Below are 21,536 nucleotides of genomic sequence, written 5' to 3'. Positions count from 1 at the left end.
ATCAAACAGCTGTTAGCACAAAGCCACTGATTCTATATGCAGCAAAGAAGCAAATGCAGTAGACCCCATACTAGCATTTCAACCTGTCACTAGCAGGGCACTCCACCACCCCAATTACTCATGTGCCCCCCTGCTCTTGCAGCAATTATCTGAATCAGCCTTAAACAACAGATTTCTAAAGGATGAATTGATGCCATGGCTGACTTATGTAGCTAATGTTTTAAAATGAAACTGTAATAAAGGCAGACAAATTGAAGTTCTGGTTCCATATGTGCTCTGTTCTATTTCTGGGGGAGTGTTCACTGTAAGCATGTTTCACAACTTATCTTAATTTGCTTACTTTCCCTAATCTAGAAACCTGTCTTACTAAAAACTACAATTCAAGAAGTGAAAAGTATGAAGTCTTCAGTTAAAGTAAATGTAAAAGTGGATATGGGGGAAAGTGCTCCTCCAACTCCAACACAACCCCAAGTCATGCTAACCATCCTTTTAATCAAGTTGGGTTGTCCAATTGTGTTGATGTGGCTCTGGGACTTAGCAGGGGCCAACGCAAAACATTAGTTTCCTTATTCTGAGGGTAAGCTAATGGCAACAATATGCACAACAATGCAAGCAGGTAAGCTTTGGTCCCAACACTGGGACTTCTGTGGGTTTAAGGAGCCTTTGAGGAAGGACACCTCCAGCTACTCTTGTACAATTAGTCCCCACTTGCATTAGCAGATACCTGCGGCTATGATTCTCTACTGCCCTCATCCCTCTTGCAGTGGCTTGGAACAGTGTTGGTGGGCTTTGCAGAAAAGTACATCCAGCCTTCGTCAGTGGGAGAGAGGAGGAGTGCAAAATGGGCCTGTAAAGGGATATTATTCTTAGAAAGCATCACCCTCACCACTGCACCATGGATGCCACATCCATTTAGCTTTTTAGTGTACCGAGGGTCTCTCATCTCAGCCTTGACCAGGTCAAAAATGTGAGCGAGAGGTCAACAGTAAAAAAAAAAAAAAAAAAAAAAAAAAAAAAATCCCTCCATTTCACTCTTATTTAGGAGAAAAAAAGATTGAATCCTGGTATCCTATAAGGCAATGGAGAGCACACACACTGCCCTCCCCGCCCCCCCAACCCCTGGCCAGGCCCAAGTACATTTGTTTTTGAGGTTTTTTTCCTGAGGGATTCCTTCCTTCATTTTTTTTTTTTTTCTTTCTTCCCCATTCTAGCCCACAATGCCCTGTGGAGACACTAAGTAGTGTTGGTTGTGAAGTCCATCAATACTTCTCAAAGTTTGAGGCAGAGATGAATCAATCAAGAGCTGCAAGTTACTTCTCTTTAGGTAGGATTAGCAATGCTAGTCCATGTTGATCTAGTGAGCAAGAAACCTGAATTCTGATTCCACTGCATGGTCCTGCCACTAAACAACATTTTTAGTATTATCAAAATCCCATTGCACCTTTAAGATTGATCAAAATTAGACCCAAGGTCCATTTAACATGCCCCCACTCTTACTTTTTTTAATTTCCTACCTGCCTTGGGAAAGAAGACTTAACTGACTCCCTAAATTCAAGCACAAGAAGGCACTAGAGTGGAAAGCCATCCATATAGGAGAAAAAAACACTTCAGTCCAATGCACTTGAACTCTACTGAAAGAGGAGCAAAAGATTCCAGGTTATTCCCAAATCTAGCACTGCTCTTTTATTTTTGCTGCAATAAAGAGGCTAAAAGGTTTAAAATGTAGCTTAAGAGGTTGAGGCTTTATAGTGTCAGGAATTGGACACTACTAGATAAAAGCTAATTCACATCTTTCAAGTGGTTTTTCAGAAATAGGGGAAATACATATATACAAATATGTATGAATTACTTGGTTGGTTTAAAACAAGTTTCGGTTTCAGAGGCAGAACAAAATGCCATCTGAAAGTGGCAGAAGTTAAATAAGTCTATTACAGTATAAGGTAGATTAAGTGGTTACTATTTGGAACTTGTGTGTTATTTTTCACACCTGCATGCCATGAGATTGTCTCAAACCTCTCCAAAAATTCATCATGGTATGAGAAGAGAGGTTAGAATGGAAATTGAACCTAAACTTTAAAAGGTGACACTGTCCAATTGGAAAAAGTGACATTTTTAGGAAACTGTTGCCTCTACTGTTGCAAATGACACTAAAATTACACAATACAGGTGATTAATTTTTTATATAATCAGTATCTCCTTTTCTAACTATATAAGCTGAAGAAACTTCAATAAATATTACTGGAGTAGAAAAACAGTTATACTTTTTTCTCTTAAAAGGATTTTTTTTTTAATTCAAGCTATGCAGTTAATGCTCACTCACAAAACAGGACTAGTCATTTTCAAATATTCAAGCTGAGTGTTATTTTAACTATGGCACCTGTTACAATATGTAGAATAGAAAAAGATGTGTATGTATGTAAGTACAGAGACTGCATATACAGACCAAAAGTCATTTGTTATAAAGTGACAAACAAAATGCTGAGTTGACAGCAGTGCTGGGTTAAACTGAAAACTATCACCTGAGCACAACCTTTCCACCCCTTTCTGAGTTGGCACCCAAATAAGCTCCATTTTGTCCTCACTAGTTTTACCCTACACTATTCTGGGGAGAAATGTTGTTCTGCTACAAAACCAGGGAATAGAGGGGAAAATCCAAGACAGAAAATTAATAGTTTTTTTGTTTTGTTTTTTAAAAGGCAACCTATAAACATTCTCCTACCATGGCTGAGGGGTGAAAAGGTGGTAGACCACAGACACAATACAACTTTATTTTGTATAGAATTTGTCTTATGTACATATTGTATTGCCCCCAAAGGTATTACAGAGATACACATAGCAGAAAGTAGAAAAATTAAGACTGATAGTGGCAAAGGAATAAGAGAGATGCTGTCAGATTAGAGGGGGGAAATTAAGTATCCATCTAGTGAAACACAGGTTAAGTGCAATTACCCATCTTTGGCAACAGCCTCACAAAATCACATCAATCTTAAACCCCATCACGAACTCATCCCATCTGGCACTCAACACGCAACCAGTATTTTGCAGGTACTTTCTTCAAGTGGCTTCATATTGCCTGCATTCACCCTTCTTTAGCATGACCCATGCAAAAGTTTGTCTGTCCATACCATGCCACTTTCCCCAAACCGCACTTCCCCTTATGGCACACGCTAAAGAGCATACCACAGAAGCCTGTGCCAGTCTCTTGTATGTTCATTACCCTGAAAAGTGCCCTCCATTTTCAGCATCCACCCTTCTCTCCCCTATCATAAATCTTCCCTCTGGCATGTCCTCCTACCCAATCTCACTTTGCTGCTGACTGCAACCCTCTCCCAAATCACAGCCTTGTCCCCAAAGTTCTTCGCATGATGCCCATCTTTAGCACATATACTGCCCCTGACCATGTCTCTGGCACCAATGATCTGTCTTTGCCTCTGCTGGCTGTGTCCCGCAGGCAACTCCCAGGACGCACCCTTACCTCCTCCCTGCCACCACCACCCCCAGCTTTGCCCATGTCCCTGGTACTTCCGGAGCTCTGTTCTCCCTTTAAACGCCTCTCTGCCCAGTTCTAGTGCTTCCTTAGGCCAATGTTCCCAGAATTCCCTCCACCCTTCTCCCAGCCCCCACTCCCGGGGCCGTGGCTCCCTCAGAACCGACCCCACCCCCAGCACTCGGCCTCCTTAGTGCCCTTACCTCCCCCTCCCCCTCTCCTCTCCTCTTCTCTTCCTGGTTCCCTTAGCACAGCACTTCCTCAGGCCTGTCCCCCGCCCCGTCCCTTTCCTCAGGCCTTGCTGGCCCCCCGCTCTTGGCTTTAACCCCCCGCTCTCCTCAGCCTCAGCGCCCCCCTTTCCTCCCCCCTTCCTCAGGCCTGTCCCCACATCCTGGTGCTCCCCTCCCTCATCGCTGCCCCCCGGTATCCGCTTTCCCCAGACCGCCACCCGCCCCTCCCTTCCAACGCTCCCCTTTCCTCAGCCCTGGTGCCTCCCTTTTCCTCAGCCCGGCCCCCCGTTCCCGTCGCGCCCTCGCCCCGGGCCCCACAGGTTGCTGGGGCTGGGGATGTCACTCACTCTCCTCAGCCCCCTCAGAGCCGCCTCCTCCTCCTCAGCGGGGCCCGGGCCGGACTGGGGCCGTGGGGGGAGGGGAGGCGGCTCCCTCAGGTGGCCACTGACAGGAGGAGGGAGGAGGAGGAGGAGGGGGCTGCGCGCGCAGGGAGACCCGCCTCGCGCCGGGTTCCCTCCCCCCGCGCCGCGCGCCACCGGCGGCGCGGGACTCCTAGGGTGGCGCGCGCGCCACCAACCGTCACCTCCTCCGGACGCTTTTTCCCGCCCGCACCAGTTGCTAGGCAGATTTTACAGACTGCCCCTCCGCCTCTCTCTGGAGAAATTGACAGCTACGACAGCCAATAAGGAAGCAGGATTATAACCCCGCCAACCAACCAGCTAGGGATGGGGGGCGTGTAAAGCTGGGGGAAAAAGGCCGGCCTCTCGGTAGGCGGTGATCGACAGCCAAATCAGCCAATGAACAAACCCGGAAGCGGATAGCGGCTCAAAAGAAGGGGGGCTTCGTTTTAAAAAGGGAGGGACTGGCGCTGTTTAATCCCTGTAGGCGGCGTGCCCATGGTGTGTGGAGCCCGATGGCAGGGGTTAGCGGCGGCGGCAGCGGGACAGTGACGGGGGCCGGTGTGGAGAATGGGGCTGTTGGGGCGGGAGGGAGGACAAGGCACCAGATGTTGGGGGCAGGGTAGGTGGGCGGTGATGGGGGGGGTTGGGCAGTGGAGGATGGCTGGCGGTGATGGAGGAAGGGGTGTGTTGAGGCAGCGGGGGGGGAAGAGGATGGGTTGCATGTGGGGGATGGGACACATGGGGGTGTTGGGTGGGGGTCGGTGTGGAGGATGAGGTTGGGGCGGGAGTCAGTGGGGGTGGGGAGGACGAGGTGTGTGGGGGGCAGGGTGGAGCGGGGGAGGATGAGCCATATGGGGGTGGGGTGACTGGCCATATAAGGGCAGGGAGGACGTGGTGTATGGGGGTGGGGTGGCAGGCCAGTGTGAGGGGCAGGGCAAGGAGGATTGGGCACATGAGGGTGTTGGGTGGCGATGGGGAGCAGGGTGGGTGGAGGTGAAGGTATTGGGTGGGGTGGCTGGGCAGGGCTGGGGGACAGGATGGGGGTGCTGGGGCAGGTGGGCAGTGATTGCAGAGCAGGGAGGACACTGTGGAGGCACACATTGAGCCGATGGGTCCCTACAGTCTGGTTTGTCTCATTTCCAGTGATTGAATGGATGCACCTCAAACTCGTTTCAAGAGGAAGCACTGTACTCTAGTGCAAGGGATATGGGGCTGGGAGTCTGGAGATTTGGATTCTGGTCCATACTTGGCTGTGTGACCTGAGTCAAATCACTTTCTCTTTCTGGGCCTCAGTTTCTAAGAGGGTGAGATTATGTGCAAATAGAACTCGATCAGAATTTGGACTCTTGGCCACCACTGTGCAGGGTTTCTAGCAATTTTTATATAAAGACTCCACCTTGTTTAAGTTACCATTTCTTCAAGTCCCCAGTGACTGTTAGTATGCCTTCCTTAGCCACAGTGCTGAGTGTCAGTAAGTGTAGTTGGGCATTCCTTTGGTGTTACTACCACACAACAATCATGCTATCCAACCATTTACACAGAGGCTTGGTCTAAAGACCATCATAAAACTCACCAGCTTCTGCTCCAACTGCAAGGCATGTTTCTTTTGTCTTCCCCAACATAAACAAAGAGTAGCACATACAGGGAAAAAACCACAAACCTTCCCAAAACAAAACACTTTACTGAACACAATTGTTCTCTTATCCTCTCTCCATGGGGAACAAACCATGTGCCAGATATTAGTCATGTTGCTTGGTGTGTTACTGGAAGGCATTCAGATACTACAGAGTTGAGGGCAGTATAAGAACCTATGTAGTGGAACAGACAGCACTGTTAAGCTGAAAAATGAGTTCTGACGGGCTGGGTAAAGGAGATGCTTTGCATTTGTCAGGGCTAGAGAAATCTTGGCCTGCTCATATCCATTCAGAATGTTGCTGCAAAGATCATTTTCATAGTCTGTAACTTTGACCATGTCACTCCTCTCTTTACATCTCTCCACTGGCTTCTCCCTTCTCTATCATATCAGATGTAAGCTGCTTGTATTCACTTTCAAGGCTCTTCATGCCCTATCCCTACCCAACCTATTGTGTCTCATTCACTACTGAGAGGTTGATACTCACCTCCAATCAGCCCATGATCCCAGCCACCTTTGCCCATTTGTTCGATTTTCAAACAAGCACCTTTGTGTTTTCTCTTATGCTGTCCCTCACTCTTAGGAGAAGCTCTCTGCAAATATCTGGAAAACTGCTGTTATCCTTCAGATCCCTTCATACAACTCCTTTGCCATGATTCCTACAAAAAAATTGACAGCAGTTAGCAAGCACGCCAGTTGCTGAGTTTATATTGGGCCGGTTGTGCACCAGCAATGGAAATCGTGTTCAGTTTGTCCTTAGGCTCTTGATCCCCTAGAACCAACAAATAGCACTGTACTCAAAAAGGCCTCCATGTTATACCTATCTAAGGAAGAGAGAAGCATTGCAAAGATGTCTATAGTGCTCTTATTCTCTAGAGTGAAAAACTCAAAGAAAGGACATTCTACTTGCAGCTTTTGTGAATATCAATCTCTCTCTCATATATATGGAGATATACCCATCTCGTAGAACTGGAAGAGGCTTTGAAAGGTCATAGAGTCCAGGCCCCTACCTTCACTAGCAGGACCAAGTACTGTCCCTGACAAGTTTTTTGTTGTTGTTGTTGTTCCTTTCCAGACAGGCTAAATGAGGGAGCGGGTTTGTGTATTTACTTAGGCTCCTAACTTCCATTGTGAAAGTTAGGAGCCTTAATGCCCTTGTGGATCTGGGCCTAAGTGCCCACTGGAAAAGAGGCTTGGAGTTGTGAGTAAAGACTCTCTCTCATTTGCTTCCTGCTGTGTTCAGGGAGACAGGACTTTGTACATTCTTTGTAAATAAAAAGGACTGCATCAGACAAATACCTGACTCCATAACCAATTTCTCCTCATGAGTGGAACAACGTGGAAGACCCTGATTTTTTGGTTAACCGTTTGGGTCAAAAGGAGTGAGAGTATCTTTCACCTTGCACCATGGGATGCACACAAGCAGAAGAGGATAACCAAAAATATCATTTCCCTGGAATTTCCACATTGCTTTAGGACACAGAGATCTAGACTTATTTACAACTGATATCTTCCTTTCCTAAGGCTTTGGCATCATTTCTTTGATTTTCTGTCCATCGCTTTGGAGATCTTTTATTAATAATTATAATAGCCCTGGGACAAAAAAAAAAAGTGAAGCGGCCGTGAGGGTGAAAGGGCAGCTCCACATCCAGTTGTTAGGACAAGCAATGGCCTCTGTAGAAATGGGGAACCTGTTAGGAGTGACAGACATCTGCCTAGTGCTAATGGTCTCTGGAAGGATCTAGACTCTTCATCATTACCCCAAAAATGAGAATGGTCAGAAGCAGCCTCCTCCACTTCAAAAGGGCCCTATTTGATAATTGTATTCTGATTAAAAAAAGTCATGACAAAGTGAATGCAGTCCCCATCACACAAAAGGGAAAGAACAGGGAAAATGAGCAAACTCCTTCAGGGAATTTCCTTTCTTGGGCACATGGGTAGAGGCTACAACTCTTCACATTAAAGTGTGCCCCTTAACAACGATGGGGAAGCATTCTGTATTTCTATGATTCAGGTAAACTGCCTGAACAATCCTTTTCATTTAGAGAAATATGAACTTGAGCAAGCATCTAAACATGCTACAGAGAACAGAGCCTCACAGAAAGCGTATCTAGTAGTGAAAATGGGGGAGGATATCTGGATTCTTGAGTTCATTTCTCATCTCTACTATTGATTTGCATTGTGACTTAGGGCAAATCTCAACCTCTCTCTGAATGTGACTCAGTTTACACATCTGGAAAATGATATAGTACATTATCTCCTTCAGAAACAGCTGCACTTTGTGATCCTTAAAGTACAGAGTAATCTCCACCCTGACAAAAAGGTTCTGTAGAACCATAGTTCTCAACTAGGGGTACATGTACTCCCTGGGGGAACACAGAGGTCTTCCGGTGGATAAATCAACTTATCTAAATATTTGCCTAGTTTTACAACAGGCTACATAAAAAGCTCTAGAGAAGTTGGTACAAACTAAAATGTCAGACAATTATTTATACTGCTATCTATATTATACATGAAATGTAAGTACAATATTTTTATTCCAATTTATTTTATAATGATATGGTAAAAATGAGAAAAGCAATTTTTCAGTAATAGTGTGCTGTGACACTTTTGTATTTCGATGTCTGACTTTGTAAGCAAGTAGTTTGTAAGTGAGGTGAAAGTTGGGGGTATGCAAGACAAATCAGACTCCTGAAATGGATGAAGTAGTCTAGAAAGGTTGAGAGCCATTGCTATAGAGGAAGTGGGGCCAAGTGGCTAGAGCACTGGACTGGGAGTCAAGATACCTTCTATTCCTAGCTCTCCTGCTTGGTAATCTTATGCAAGTCACTTCACCTCTCTGTGCCTCAGTTTCTTCATCTGTAAAATGGAGAAAATGACTTACCTCCTCTGTAAAGTGCTTTGAGATCTATTGATGAAAAGCAGTAAGAGCAAGGTATCATTACTAACCTTCAGCAGTAAATATCCAAAGCAAAAAGGCACCAAACGAACCATAAATTATAGTTTAAATAATTTGCAGATGAGAGAGAACACCTCATTTAGAAATGGCCTTATTTGCCAAGAGCAAAATACATCCACTTAGAAGTATATATTGCAGTCCCACACATGGAGGACAACTCTACTCTTTTCCCTTGTAAATTTATTTAGCACCTTCCATAACAGTGCTTAGAAATTATCCATGATCAGTCTTGTGTGTATAGAAAATGTCACTTACAAACTTTCCTTGGGTGGCAATAGAAGAAAAATAAAATTAAAGTTTTAAAATGCAAGTGACTTTAGTGTACTGAGACATCATTATTCCTTCCATGCATCGCCATTGTACGTGTACTTGAGGTTTATGCTGAGTGGTACATACCACTCTTCAGTGCTCTGGTTCCTCCTGATACATCATAGGCCTCCACTAATAGCTTGATAGAGCTCTATAGCATTCAAGGGTCTGTTTATAAGTGCAGAAGCACACTCTTTAGTTACTTTGGTGCTCGGGAAGCAATTAAAGCTGGTAATCATACACTGGCAAGGCTGGCACTGTTGTAAACCTGAAAGATGTATTAATTCTTCTGAATCTAAAGCCCACAGCAACACCTGCTGGCTGTGGGTGGACTGCAAGATGAAGCACGATTATTTGCGATAGATCAGACTGCAACTGTCAGTATTACACAGTGACTCACCCCCCACTTCCTCCTTGTATCTAGGTCAGGGGTTTTTAAACATTTTCATACCATGGACCACACCTCTTACCAGATGGGCCATGAGACAATCTTCTCTCCAAGAGCTTTGAAAGGGATATTAACCCTTGGTGCTCCAGGCCATGAGCCAACCTGTAAATTAAGGGAGGTTAAAAGGAAACTTTCTTGGGGTGGGGGACAAAAGGAGAAGAGGTGTTACCGCATCACTGCCTTCTGTAGGGTTTCTTCCACCTTCTTCTCAAGCATCTGGCATGGCCCCCAGCAGACACAGGACAAGGACACTGTTGGTCAGATGCTATCTGGGCAAGTCCTCTGTTCCCATATTTTCATGTACTACCCTCCTTCCATTCTGTGACCCTAAGGGTAAGGACCCTGTGGCAACTAAATTACTTACATGGAAGAGCATTTAGAAAGTGTTTCAATGTGCCCCCGAATGGCCCACACACAAATTTCAGGAGCTCCTATCTTTAGACATCCTGCTTATGAGCTTGTTAATGCAGCATGGTGTAGGGCAAGTTTATAATCACTATTTTATTTTCTTCAGTTACAAGGGAAATGATAGGAACTGGCTTTTGTTTTAAAAGAGGATTTTATTTTTACACATTGAAACTAGTCTTTCACCAGCTAATTTACACACACTAACAGTTCTTTCTGGGATTAGATGCATCTTTAGATCAGATAATTCCAGTGCTTGTTTCAAAGAAAGAGGAACAATTAATACCAAGCTCTTATCTAGTGCTTTTCATCCATAGAGCTCAATGTTTAACAGAGACAGGTAAGTATTTTCCCCATTTTACTGAAGCAGGAAGGTGAAGTGACTTACCCAAGGTCACAAAAGAAGTCAGAAGAGCTAGTAATAGACCCCAGGGCTTCTAGTCCAGTGTCCTAGCCGGCAGAGCATCTACATCACCAAATAGTCTCTTTGAACAGATTCTACCTGTGATCAGGAAAACTATTTACTCATCTTCCTTTACCTGTACCCCATTCTATATGAAGTTTAATAACCGATATTGACCTCTCTACAACACAGGTCTTTTTCTAAAGCTACCTTGAAAATGGGCAATTTTTCCTAATACAGCTTTACAGCAGGTTTTTCATTTTCAAGAGCTCAACTGTAGTTCTCAAATCCACTTACAACTAGTTGTTACTCTAGTTAATGACTGTTTTCTTACAGGCTTAAGAGCCTTTAGCTTCACCTCAGGCTATTCAGAACCTTATAGTTAACTACTGAGGATAACAGATCCTTCTAAAGTTATACTTTATCACACATTTATTGGGTTCTCCAACTTGTGCTATTTCATTTGTGTTGGCACAAGAATAATCACACCACCGAGTGCAGTTTATTTAAAGAAAGGTGTAGAGAGTCTTTTGCTACCCTGCTTTATCAGAACTTTGCTCAGTCTAACACTGTAATAGGCTGTGACCTCTGGAGCCTAGATGAAGGCATGTGCTCTAATAGAGCTCTCATTCAGCTCTGTTTAAGACTGTTTGGTCCATTTTACTTTAATAACTAGACATCCTGCATGTCAAAAGTTAAGTGTAAAAAGCTAATATGGGAAGGTAAGCTGCCTACTCCTAACAAAAGAAATGACCCACAGCAATTGAAGAGAGTGCCTGGCTGCCCTGTTAAAAGTTATAACAGCACGACACACCTCTGTGCAGGCTGCAGTAACACAAATAGAATTTGCCTGCATGTAAAGTGGGATGTTTGTTAGGCAAGTACCTAACTACTGATAACTACTCCTTGCAGCTCATCCACCTGGACACTAATGATACTGCCAGGTATGATCCTGAGCAAATCTGTAGTGATAACAGGTCTGGGAGTGATTGTGATGGACTCAGGGGCACAGGTTGTGTTCTCATCCATCTTCCCTGGATTCCCCTTTAGTCTCCTTGCTTCAGATGAGTGGAGAGACAGCCCAAAAACACACTGGGCCATCCACCTTGACTACAACACACACTGAAACCGTATTATACAATCAAGGAAAGCATAACCATGTTAGGAGAACCTTGTTAGCTTAGGCATCACCCATGTTAACAGGCCCTAGAGTTGCATTCATAATAAAGTTTTGTACCCGATTTTGAGCAGCTGCACCAGTGCTATTGTGTAAATGCCAGCATAGACCAGGCTCAGGCATTTTTAGCATTGTGTCACGAAACCCTGAGACAGAAGCCCTCAACAGCAGCAAAATGAGGGGCAGCATCACATTGAGCAGCACTCCACCTCCATGCATGGGGCTGTTCTGGTCCTGCTCCCTGCATGCTGCCACATACCTCTTTGCATGTACCGGGCTGGGGTCCTGCTGGGGCATGGTTCTCTCTGAACAGTGTTTTGTCCCAAAGCAGCAGCACCATAACCAACTTTCAACAGCAGATACGGAGGATGGGTTGAGTCACCACCTCCATATAAGAGGCCTTAGTAGTCATAGTTACCTACAACTAATGGAATTAGTATTTTACAAGTTACTAAAATTAGAGGTCAGATTAAACTTTATTAAAAATTCTTCTAATATAGAAAACGAGAGGAACCAAATGCAACAAACTATCGCCTACAGTTACGTCTCCTTACATCAGTTACTGTATTTACAGTGTTAGACGGAAGTAGTAGTCCTGGTATTTAGGGAGAACTACAAACACAAACAATACATTGTACAGACCCAATCATTAACATTTCACTGCAGCAAATAATTCGAGACACTTGCTCAGACAGACAGCAGAACAGTACAGACAAGTAATACTTCACTTTGTTGTTTTCACCAAAGGTTTTTCTGTACAGGCTGAAATACTGATTGGCTCCCTGCTCCACCCCTCTGGCACAAAAGAGCTTCCACAGTTGTGGCATGAATGCCATATATTATAACTGCTAATCAGGTTCATTTAGTGTGGTATGTAGTTTGTCAGCACCCCTGTACATTAAAGCAAGATGGTATACTAATTAGAATTTCTGTCATAAAAGAAATTAACTATCCATCCTCTGGGTAAATTGAAAAACTGAAATCAAAGAGGCAAAACAACAGAGTTCTGAACTGCATATGTCTATCGGTAGCATAACAACTCAAGGCTCTAACACTGTTGTAACATCAGGTATTTCTGCATGCGCACACCGGGGGAATAAAGTTCCCATATACTTTTTCAAGAAACTGTGAGTTAATTTAAATGATCTTTCCCAAGTATGAAATTTATTAGCTGAAACCTCTATGAAATCTGTACTGCAGGAAATGAAAATATAATAGGCAAACACTGTTTCAGATTGCATTATCTATACATATTGAAGTTTTTACACTATCTACATGATAATGATTAAATGTTTCTGTATAAGTTTTACTACTCATTTAAAAATGCTAAAGAAACTGTACAGTTTTTTTTTAAGAAATTCATAAAAACGACTGTGTATGTTTCATATAAAGAGAATTCAGGGACAGGAGTTTGAAGACTAGAAATATGTAGTGTTGATCAAAACAATTTAAAGTCGGATCAAGCATTTAACCAAAAAATATTTCTAAAATGTAAATTTCTAGTTTTCTGTTGATCTTCACATACAGATGACCAAAGGTACTATGCATTTTAAAATCAGGAAGAACTTAAGTTGAGACCCTTATTTTAATCTACGCTACATACAAAATGTATTGAAAAGCAAATATAACTATTAAATAATTTAATACACAAGTGTAGTCAAAAAGCATTGTACATTGTAGCAAATGTACATTGAGTTTCAGATATACAAAATTACCAGGTTAATTCAAATTTACACAGTTTGCAAAATTCTGCACATGGGAAGAAGGCAAGAGAAAGGGAAGGGAGTTTGAATTAAAGTAGAGGGACCTATGGTGGGTGATACGTCAGTTGTCAACAGATATGAACAAGCATGCCATTCTGTCCAGAGAAGACTGGAAATGCAGCACCACCCTCCTATGCAGAAGCAAGTGTTGGCTAGTCAGGTAACAGGTGGAATTCCCATTGTTATTTTCTATCACTTTACAACAAGTTTCTATAATTTCAACAGATAGAACAAAGCAATCCATATTTGCCAAGGTATTGCCAAGAAGCTAGAAAATCATCTCTGCAAACTGAAGAGCTGCACAGAGGATAATACACGGCCTCTTTATAACCCTTAGCCTTGAAAACCACTTTCAAGACCTTGGGGCACAATAGCTTCCCCTGAAAGCCTGAAGGCAGTAATGCCACAGGAGGCAACGTACCTGTGTAGACTCAAGTGAACATGCCTGGCTTGTCTGGAGACCCTTCATGTGAACCATCCCTAATGGTTTTGTTTCCTCCCCTCCACACTGCTTCACAGAAGAGGCATTTGACTAACATTTATAATGGATTTCTTTCAGTTGCATGGGAACATGACAGGTGAATAAAGAGCTTAGGGTGGATGACAAGAGCCTAGAAGGCAGGCAAAGGAACAGTGCTTGGATCATCTGAATAGACCAATCTTTGAAGGGAATTATTGAAAAATATTTGTATTAATTTGAATATTACATTACAGAACAAGAACGTTCCCTATCAGTGAGAAACCAAGACAGAGAGAGAGAGACACACACCCCATTTTGTAAAGGCTCCATTCTTTAACACACATCCAAATGCAAAGTATAAACACTTCTAAACCAAGATTCTTTCATAGGATTTTCAACTGACCAGCACCCAGAACTGGGGGCATATTTTTAAGACAAGTCAGCAACCAGAAGTTGAGAACCATGAGGGTGGGGTGAGGCGCTGACCACCACTGAGAATATGGCCACTTTCCATAAGTATTTCAATGGGAGGTGGTGTCTGTTCAGCACTTTTGGAAATCTGGCCATAAATGTATGAGAAAGACCAATTGCTTCATGCCCCAGAGTAAAGAAGGGATGTCCTAAGACAGGGGTCTGGATGGCACATGGAATATGGCACCATTCACCTGAACATCACTGGCTGAAATCCAGACAAAGTGACTGCAGTGACAGCTGCTTGACTGCCAGTGTGAAAAGTCTATTGTGCCAGTACCCTTCCTAGTGGCAGATGTCCATACCACAGCATGGCACATTTACTGGCAGTCCCATCAGAGGCCAGCAACAGAATCCACCTGTTGAGAACTGAGGCCACAATGGTACTGTGATGCAAGCTTGCAGTGCTGCTGCCAAAGCTGTCTTATGAGGAGAGAGGATTTCTGTCCCCAGAGCTGTCAATCTGGGACCCTTCATGGGAATGCTGCACTGTCCTAAGTGTCAGTGATATAATTCAAAGGAACTCCGCAAAGTATACTCTAGGTAGCGTTCCTCGCGATTAACTGGCACAACCCTTCTTGGGTACAAGAATGGCATTCCAGTCTGGGCAAAAAACATTCACTGGAGATTGTGTTGATTTAAAAGAAGAGACACTATCACAAATGTTGTGGAAGAGTTTCTATTTGTATAACTATGAGAAACAAGGGATGCTTATTTGCATAAAAAGTACCCATAAAGTCCTGTCAGCTCACAAAGATGCTGTTATCGCCTGAGTTCTGGAAAAAAACCTAAGTTTATGCTGCATCCATTACTGCTCTGCAGGCCTGAAATTGAAGCATCTCCCCCTATCAGTTCTGTAGACAACCATCTTCCCCCTACTGTGCATCCAATGAAGCCTAAAATTACCATGGCTTGTGCATCAGCACAGCTCTGAGAACAGAGGTTAAACAGCTGCAGTACAGCAAGCAGAAGGATCACAAAACCCCACCGTTACATGGACAAAACAGATTTTTGTCCCATTTAAAAAAAATACATATATCACTCAATGGTCAAGTAGTAGACTGATTTCTAGAAGGCAAGTAATATGCAATCAAGCAGATACCAGGATTGCTAAATAGGAGAACCACCACCCCAAGAGACAAGTTTCAAACACACTCTGACCTAAAAATTGTTGAGCCTAGCAGGAAAGTTGCCCCAAACATAAGATTAACATTTCTTTAAAAAACCTACAGGTATTACTGGAATAGCAGCAGTACTCATTTGATTAGAAATCTCAACAATAAGTATTTTTCTTATGAAATATGCAGAGTTAAATATGTTTCAAAAAGGGGAAACATATTTAACCCTGTCTGATGACCTTTACACCATTCTGCACTCAACATGTTGGAATCCCCACTATAAGCTGTGGACACTGCTCCACAGAAGTAACAACTGCCAAACTCTATTCTGCAAAATGGAAATGACTGAGTTGTGACCACATCTTTCCTATTTTGGTAGGCAGCTGGACAGCACACAGACAGAGAAACACAGTAACTTCACAGCAGCAGGGTTCCAAAATTTGAGGTACAAAACAGAAAAGTTGCCCAGCAGATGGAAAATCATTTGGAAATGCAAGGTTTCCCAGGTGCATGTGTTATTCTGTTGTAAGCCTCTTCTATTCATGTCAGATTTGAGGAATGTTTACCCTAAACCACACACTTTGTTTTGCTTCTCTCTTCAACAGTTTAACTAGTAAATGAGCTAATTTTTACCTTCATTATGGGATTCTAATACTGTTGGCACTCTCAAAGCCTTGATACAGAAGAAGAAAGGATGCCACTTCATGAACCAACTTCTGAAGCTTGTTGTAACCTATGGCTAGTCATGATTCTATCCAATTATTCCCAGGGAGTGGAGAGCACAGAAAACAATAAAAGCAGACACGCGTCATTTCAGGTAGGGTTTAAATATTTAGATTATGATCATTGTTCCAATCTCAATACATTCTTCATTTTCTGGTATTGTCCTTTTAAAAAACAAACATCTAACCACTTTAAGGAACAAGTGTTCCTCTTTGTCTAAACCTTAATTCTGGACAAGAGGAAAACAAGTTAAAACCAGATTGTGAGTATACACACAAACTAGCTGTATGTTCACACAGGCTACATAAAAGCAGCTTAAAATGCCCTTCCCGCTTTGTAAGTCTATGAAATGTACATTATGTGATTATCAATCCATTTCCTACGAGGCCCTTGCTAGAAGAGGAATTTGCTTTTTCTTCTTTGCAGAAAAGTTTTTGGGAAAATGTTCTGGATTTTCCCCCTTTTTTTTGGCTACATTTTTAAGCATTGTCCTCCTGGTAGTTTCTCTTTCACAGGAGACTGGCCAGGCTGGTGGTGGGTCCATTCTGAGCCTGGAACTGTACAGGAGGGGGTCCATCTGTCCACTGAAAGACAACATACAATATGAAAAACCCATATTCACTACATGGGAGGGGGGAAAAAAATCACAGCAAGGTCAGAAATGAAGACTGGGCCATATAATATTTACTACATTGAGATAATAACAGTCAGGGCATCAAAATTAGTTGAGAACGATAATGTTTGATTTTTATCAGCCAGGAGTCCATTACTAGAAAACACCACAGAAACAAAATGCTACTATTCAAACTGCCAGTCATTCCTGGGTTCAATTTAATTTCAGACATTGGTCTCTTACTTCATTTGACCTAGGACTGACAAGCTGCTGAGTGAATGCATATATCCTGTTCCTTCCTGTAAGAATGTGAAGGTCCAATCCTGAAACCACTCACACAAGTACAGATTTGATGGATAGAGCTCCAAGTTGAGTTTGTCTATACAAGTGCATTAAAATGTTCAAGCTACAATTAAATTCAATAAAGGCCTGTTCCTCACCCATCTTAATACATTTGGGTGTTTTACATTTTACAAAAAGTCTGCTGAGACAGAAAACTAATTTTTGTAATATACATTTTTCCAATCCACACTATCTAGCCTATGCAATCAGAACATGGATTATGAAAAGCTCAGCAATGCAGGTCGACATCAAACTGAAGTCATTAGCACAGCACTATCACTGAAATCTGTCCTCTGGGATTGCAGGTTTTATACACATGCTCCTGGAAATCACACAGTTGCTGTGGGCATCTTTGTAAACAAGAGGTTATATCTCAAGCATTCTCACCCCTGGGAAATCTCTAACGGGACCTACTGCAGACAAAGCAATTAGATGATTTCTTTCCATTCTCCCTCTCATTTGGTCCCCAGAAAGTTAAGACATTTAAATTATTAATAATTAAAAAAAATGGATTGACTTCTTTACCTCTTCAAAACAATTTGAGTGTCAGAACATTTTGACACTGATACAGTCAAAGTTAGGGGTCAGAGGTTAAGGTAATTCTCTGGATTCCAAATTCAGACACTGTATTTAGTTCTGTTAGAAGTGAATCTAAGTGGCTTCAGAAGATTAGCACATTCAAAGGGGTAAAAACAAAAACAAAAAAAACAGTTTATGACAATGTCTGTATAGATACAAAATGTGAAATTAAACCAAAACCTAGACTAGCTACCCAAAGACATTTCTATTTAGGCACAGAAAAGCTAAACATGGCAGAAATGTCAACAGTAGTGGATATTTCTTGCAATGTACAAGACAATATCACTCTCAGATTGAAGATCTGGGTGCACTACCATAACCTAATAACATATCCAGAACATAAGTGGTTTCTTGCTTTTGAAAGCAAGAACTGTAACTAAAATGAACCAGCTGATGGGTTACAAAAAACACTTTGCTCATGCAATAAATAATCATGTGACACTCAGGGAAAAGTACACTTGAGAAATAAAGACATCACCAATCTAACAGCCTGTACAAAAGTTAACTCATTAAATTGATCTCCATTTCTCTTTTCTGTTATCAGTCCATTATAAATATTAGGAAGCAGCCTGAAGTTTGGCGACTTACTGAGATACTTGTGTGTTGGGGAAAAGGGTAGCAGCTGAGAGAAGAGATCAGTGTGTTGCTTTACACGCACCGCACTGTGAAAGATGAAGACTACCTACCGTAATTAGGTTGTGTTCTGGAAGACTACAAGCTTCAATATGATCCTGAAGAAGCTGCTGTGAAAAGTTCTGATGCATCTGTGCAGCCTCATGAGCATCCATTGCGTTTCCACAGGCTTTGTTCAGATCTGAAAGAGAAAAAAGTGGAGAGTGTCACATTTTTGTACTAAGAGAGATTAAATGGCTGACAGTTCAGGCACATGGCATTTTTTAATTGCTTAAGAATGCCCCTTTTTTTTGGCTGGAGGAAGAGATCACTTGTGTAGCCCCACGTGGAACTTCCTTCCTGTCTCTTACTTTATATTAAAAAAAGTCATTTTCAAGGGACACTGAATCCAAAGTTTTTTTAATTGATTATCTCCCCCCAAAAAGTCTGCCCTTTCGATAGTATGCTCGGATACTTTTATAACAACTTCTCAGAGAAGTTTAAAGGTGTTTCTGCTACACTAGGGATGTTTATAAAGTTATTTTCAGCAAGGGAGAACAATGAAAATAATGACACAGGGTTAGTCTACACTAGAAATACTGCAGTGGCACCACTATGGCAGCACTGCCTTAGCGCTTCAGTGTTCACACTACCTACGCGGGAAGGGCTCTCCTGTCAGCAGAGGTAAACACCTCCCCGAGAGGCAGTAGCTAGGTTGAAAAAAGAATTCTTCGTTTACCTAGCACTGCTTACACTGGAGATTAGATCAGCTTAACTATGTCACTCAGGGGTATGGATTTTTCATACCCATGAGTGATGTAGCTGGGTGGACCTAACTTTTAGTGTAGACCAGGCCAAAGCCTGGAATTTTCAAAGGGATCCAGGGGAATTAGGCTCTTAAATTCTACCACCATTCAGTGGGAGTTTGACACTTAACTCCCAAGGCTTCCAGCCTAAGTTCTGTGTACTGCACAAAGTAAACAAACTGAAAAGATAGAAAACACTCCCCCTTTCAATCCTGATAACACTGGGTGATACCTGCAGCGATAGCTGGTAGATCGTTCAGACGGAAAGGTGAGTGCAACCGATGGCCCTTCATAACAAACATTTACTTTTCTTATAGTCTACAACTCATTCTAAAGGACTCTGTGATAACGACCATGACAAGATGTACTCCAAGTGCTTTTACCTCAGCTACTTAATGGAAAGGCAAGATCAGGCAGAACTGGACCAAAACGGCCAAAAGTTACATTTGGTGCTAACTTCTACCCTCATAGGGTACTCCCTCCCTTCAGTAGGAACTGCACACTTGCATCTGAGGGCAGATTAATCTTAAATATTTTTTATCTGATAGAATATTTAACAAAATATGCCTAAAATACTTGATGCTGTTACACCAGCCACATCTCACATTCTCCACTATTGCACTGTTCTATTCTGCACAATGAGAGGGGAGGAGAAAGTGTCACTTTTGCTGAACAGTCTGTCATCTTTCCCTGTTTCAAAACTTTTATTTGTGCTCCTCTCAACATTTATTCTCTTTTTATTTTCAACCTCTCTGGACAATACACCAGTAGCTCCACAAGGACCAGTAATTTTTACTTGAACAGAAAACACCTGCTTGTTGTCAGCCTTTGACAGTGTGTCTAGTTTACAGTGCCACCTATTGGGAAAAAAGTGTGTGACTGCATGTCTTGGTAATTACAAGGAATTATATTCACCTGACAGTAGTGCTGATTTTAATAGAAGTTGAGTTATAATTTGCTATTACAAAACCCACATTTTATGGAGCTTTAAAACTGCACTGTTTTAATTCACTACCGGCTGAAACTTGGCATCAGTCTCACCCTATGTAACGTTTGCTCATTTAAACTAGTCCATCCCTTTTTAGTTCAGATTTGCGCCAAAAGAGCCTCACAACACAATTCTCGCTCTCACATTACGAAGCGCTGTCTGGTGGGGGACAATAGCACTTTGCATACAGGAGTCACGGTGCCTAGTGCCCCTTCTAGTAGCTTTGTCTCTCTCCGCATCTGTCATTAGCCTCTTGTTGGCACTGCTTGGGGAAAGCAGTCATAGCTGCCTTCACTTCACATCCCAGGCATTACCCACTTTGGAGTCTGCCTTTCCCAAGATCAGTTTCTGCCAAAGATGCTTGCCAGTCTCTCCCTCAACCAGCATACACAATCCATTTGATTTTGCAGGCTGCTCTAATATTGGGTGACTGAAGAACTTTGTTTCAACGCTAAATATCTCCGTTTATACAGAAAATTCTTATCACTATGACAACTCTTAAGCAGGATGGAAGTTGGTGCACACACAATATGGGTTCTCAGTATAGTATTTCAATAGGCAGTTTCAGCTAAACCATATTCAACCTCCAAAGTTAAAATACAGCTGAAGTTAACTGAATCTGTGTTCACAAGAGAAAAATGTAAGTTTTCAAATGCAAATTGAAGACAGATGAAGAATCACTGAGGCCCAGAAATGCATTGGGAACAGCTGTGTTGTAAGGAACTGCAGTGAAGAAGGCTCTCACCCCAAACAGAGGGAACATCATGAAAAGTGATGACGAGGAGGCCCGTGCTAGACAAGCTGAGCAAGTAGGAAGAGATGTAGAAAAAGGTCAAAGGTAGGCAGGAGCGCTGCAGTGTTAGTAGTAGTGTGAAGTTTCAAAATGCTCTGAAGGGACAGCTCTTAAGGGTGCCAATCTGCCCTTAATACGTCCATTTTGCCAGGGTACTCTCAGTGACTAGTAGCCAAGTGCTTTTTCATCAGCAATTCTAAGAAGTGAACACAGGAGGAATTTATGAAGTAAAGTTGCATTTTTTTGTGGTCCAAAGGGAAACCTGGGCTAAATAGGCAGCTATCATTATGCATAATGAATCTTCAGTTAAGCAAAAAGAAGAATGTTTATATCTTCTATTATCAGAAACCTGAAGCAGTGTTATCCCGCAGTGAATACGATACTTATTAGAAATCAAGCTCTCCCTTAGACATCTTAATTGTTAAAAAAATATATATATACTACCAGGATGACAGTGCCAAGATAAAGAGCCTCTGTGTGGTATATTTTGCCATCATACTGATTTGACTCCTAAATATTTTGTCACATTCTAGTGTACTAACCCAGGGCTGTTTTTTCAGTATGAGCAATTCCACAAACTGTCCATGTGTATGGTGCTGTCATCCCCCATTACTGAAGAGCTTTAATCTATTTCAAGGTGACTGCCATTTCCTTGAAAGAAACTTTATGAAAGACCTGTAACCACATACAAGGACTGCAAAAAGAGGAAAATCTGAATCCAGGTGACTAGTGACTGAAAAAATGCTACTATCACATGGCTGACTGTTCAGCAATCTATTTGCAGTAAATTAGTGGGTCACAGGCTAGTTACTAATG

General features: G+C 42.4%; 2 protein-coding genes and 1 long non-coding RNA gene across 5 annotated transcripts in view; 1 reads left to right on the top strand and 2 right to left on the bottom strand.

The window, feature by feature from the left end:
* Positions 1 to 4,166, bottom strand: part of GATAD2A (GATA zinc finger domain containing 2A) — a 113,814-nt gene extending 109,648 nt beyond the window's left edge. For both annotated transcript variants that reach the window (XM_039515515.1, XM_039515520.1), the window contains exon 1: positions 4,065 to 4,166. The gene's annotated coding sequence lies outside the window, so the exon portion shown is untranslated. The remainder of the gene's footprint in view (positions 1 to 4,064) is intronic.
* Positions 4,167 to 4,348: 182 nt separating this feature from the next.
* LOC120391637 lies at positions 4,349 to 18,400 on the top strand. Of its 2 annotated transcripts, none has more exons than XR_005591421.1 (4): positions 4,349 to 4,484; positions 15,644 to 15,770; positions 15,870 to 16,081; positions 18,066 to 18,400. It is a non-coding gene; the product is annotated as an uncharacterized LOC120391637 (long non-coding RNA). The 2 variants fall into 2 exon arrangements; XR_005591420.1 differs by having other exon boundaries at positions 4,479 to 4,616.
* MAU2 (MAU2 sister chromatid cohesion factor) overlaps positions 16,073 to 21,536 on the bottom strand; it is a 22,189-nt gene continuing 16,725 nt past the window's right edge. Inside the window, exons 18-19 of the mRNA XM_039515527.1 lie at positions 18,208 to 18,335; positions 16,073 to 16,571 (exon numbers count right to left, since the gene is read on the bottom strand). Coding sequence (XP_039371461.1) covers positions 16,497 to 16,571; positions 18,208 to 18,335 — 203 coding nt within the window. The 3' untranslated portion in view covers positions 16,073 to 16,496. The remainder of the gene's footprint in view (positions 16,572 to 18,207; positions 18,336 to 21,536) is intronic.

The sequence above is a fragment of the Mauremys reevesii genome, linkage group 26 (assembly GCF_016161935.1).
Source record: "Mauremys reevesii isolate NIE-2019 linkage group 26, ASM1616193v1, whole genome shotgun sequence".
In the NCBI taxonomy this organism is placed as follows: Eukaryota; Metazoa; Chordata; order Testudines; family Geoemydidae; genus Mauremys; species Mauremys reevesii.
Note: the sequence above shows the minus strand (reverse complement) of the source record. Positions and strands in the feature narration are given on the sequence as shown.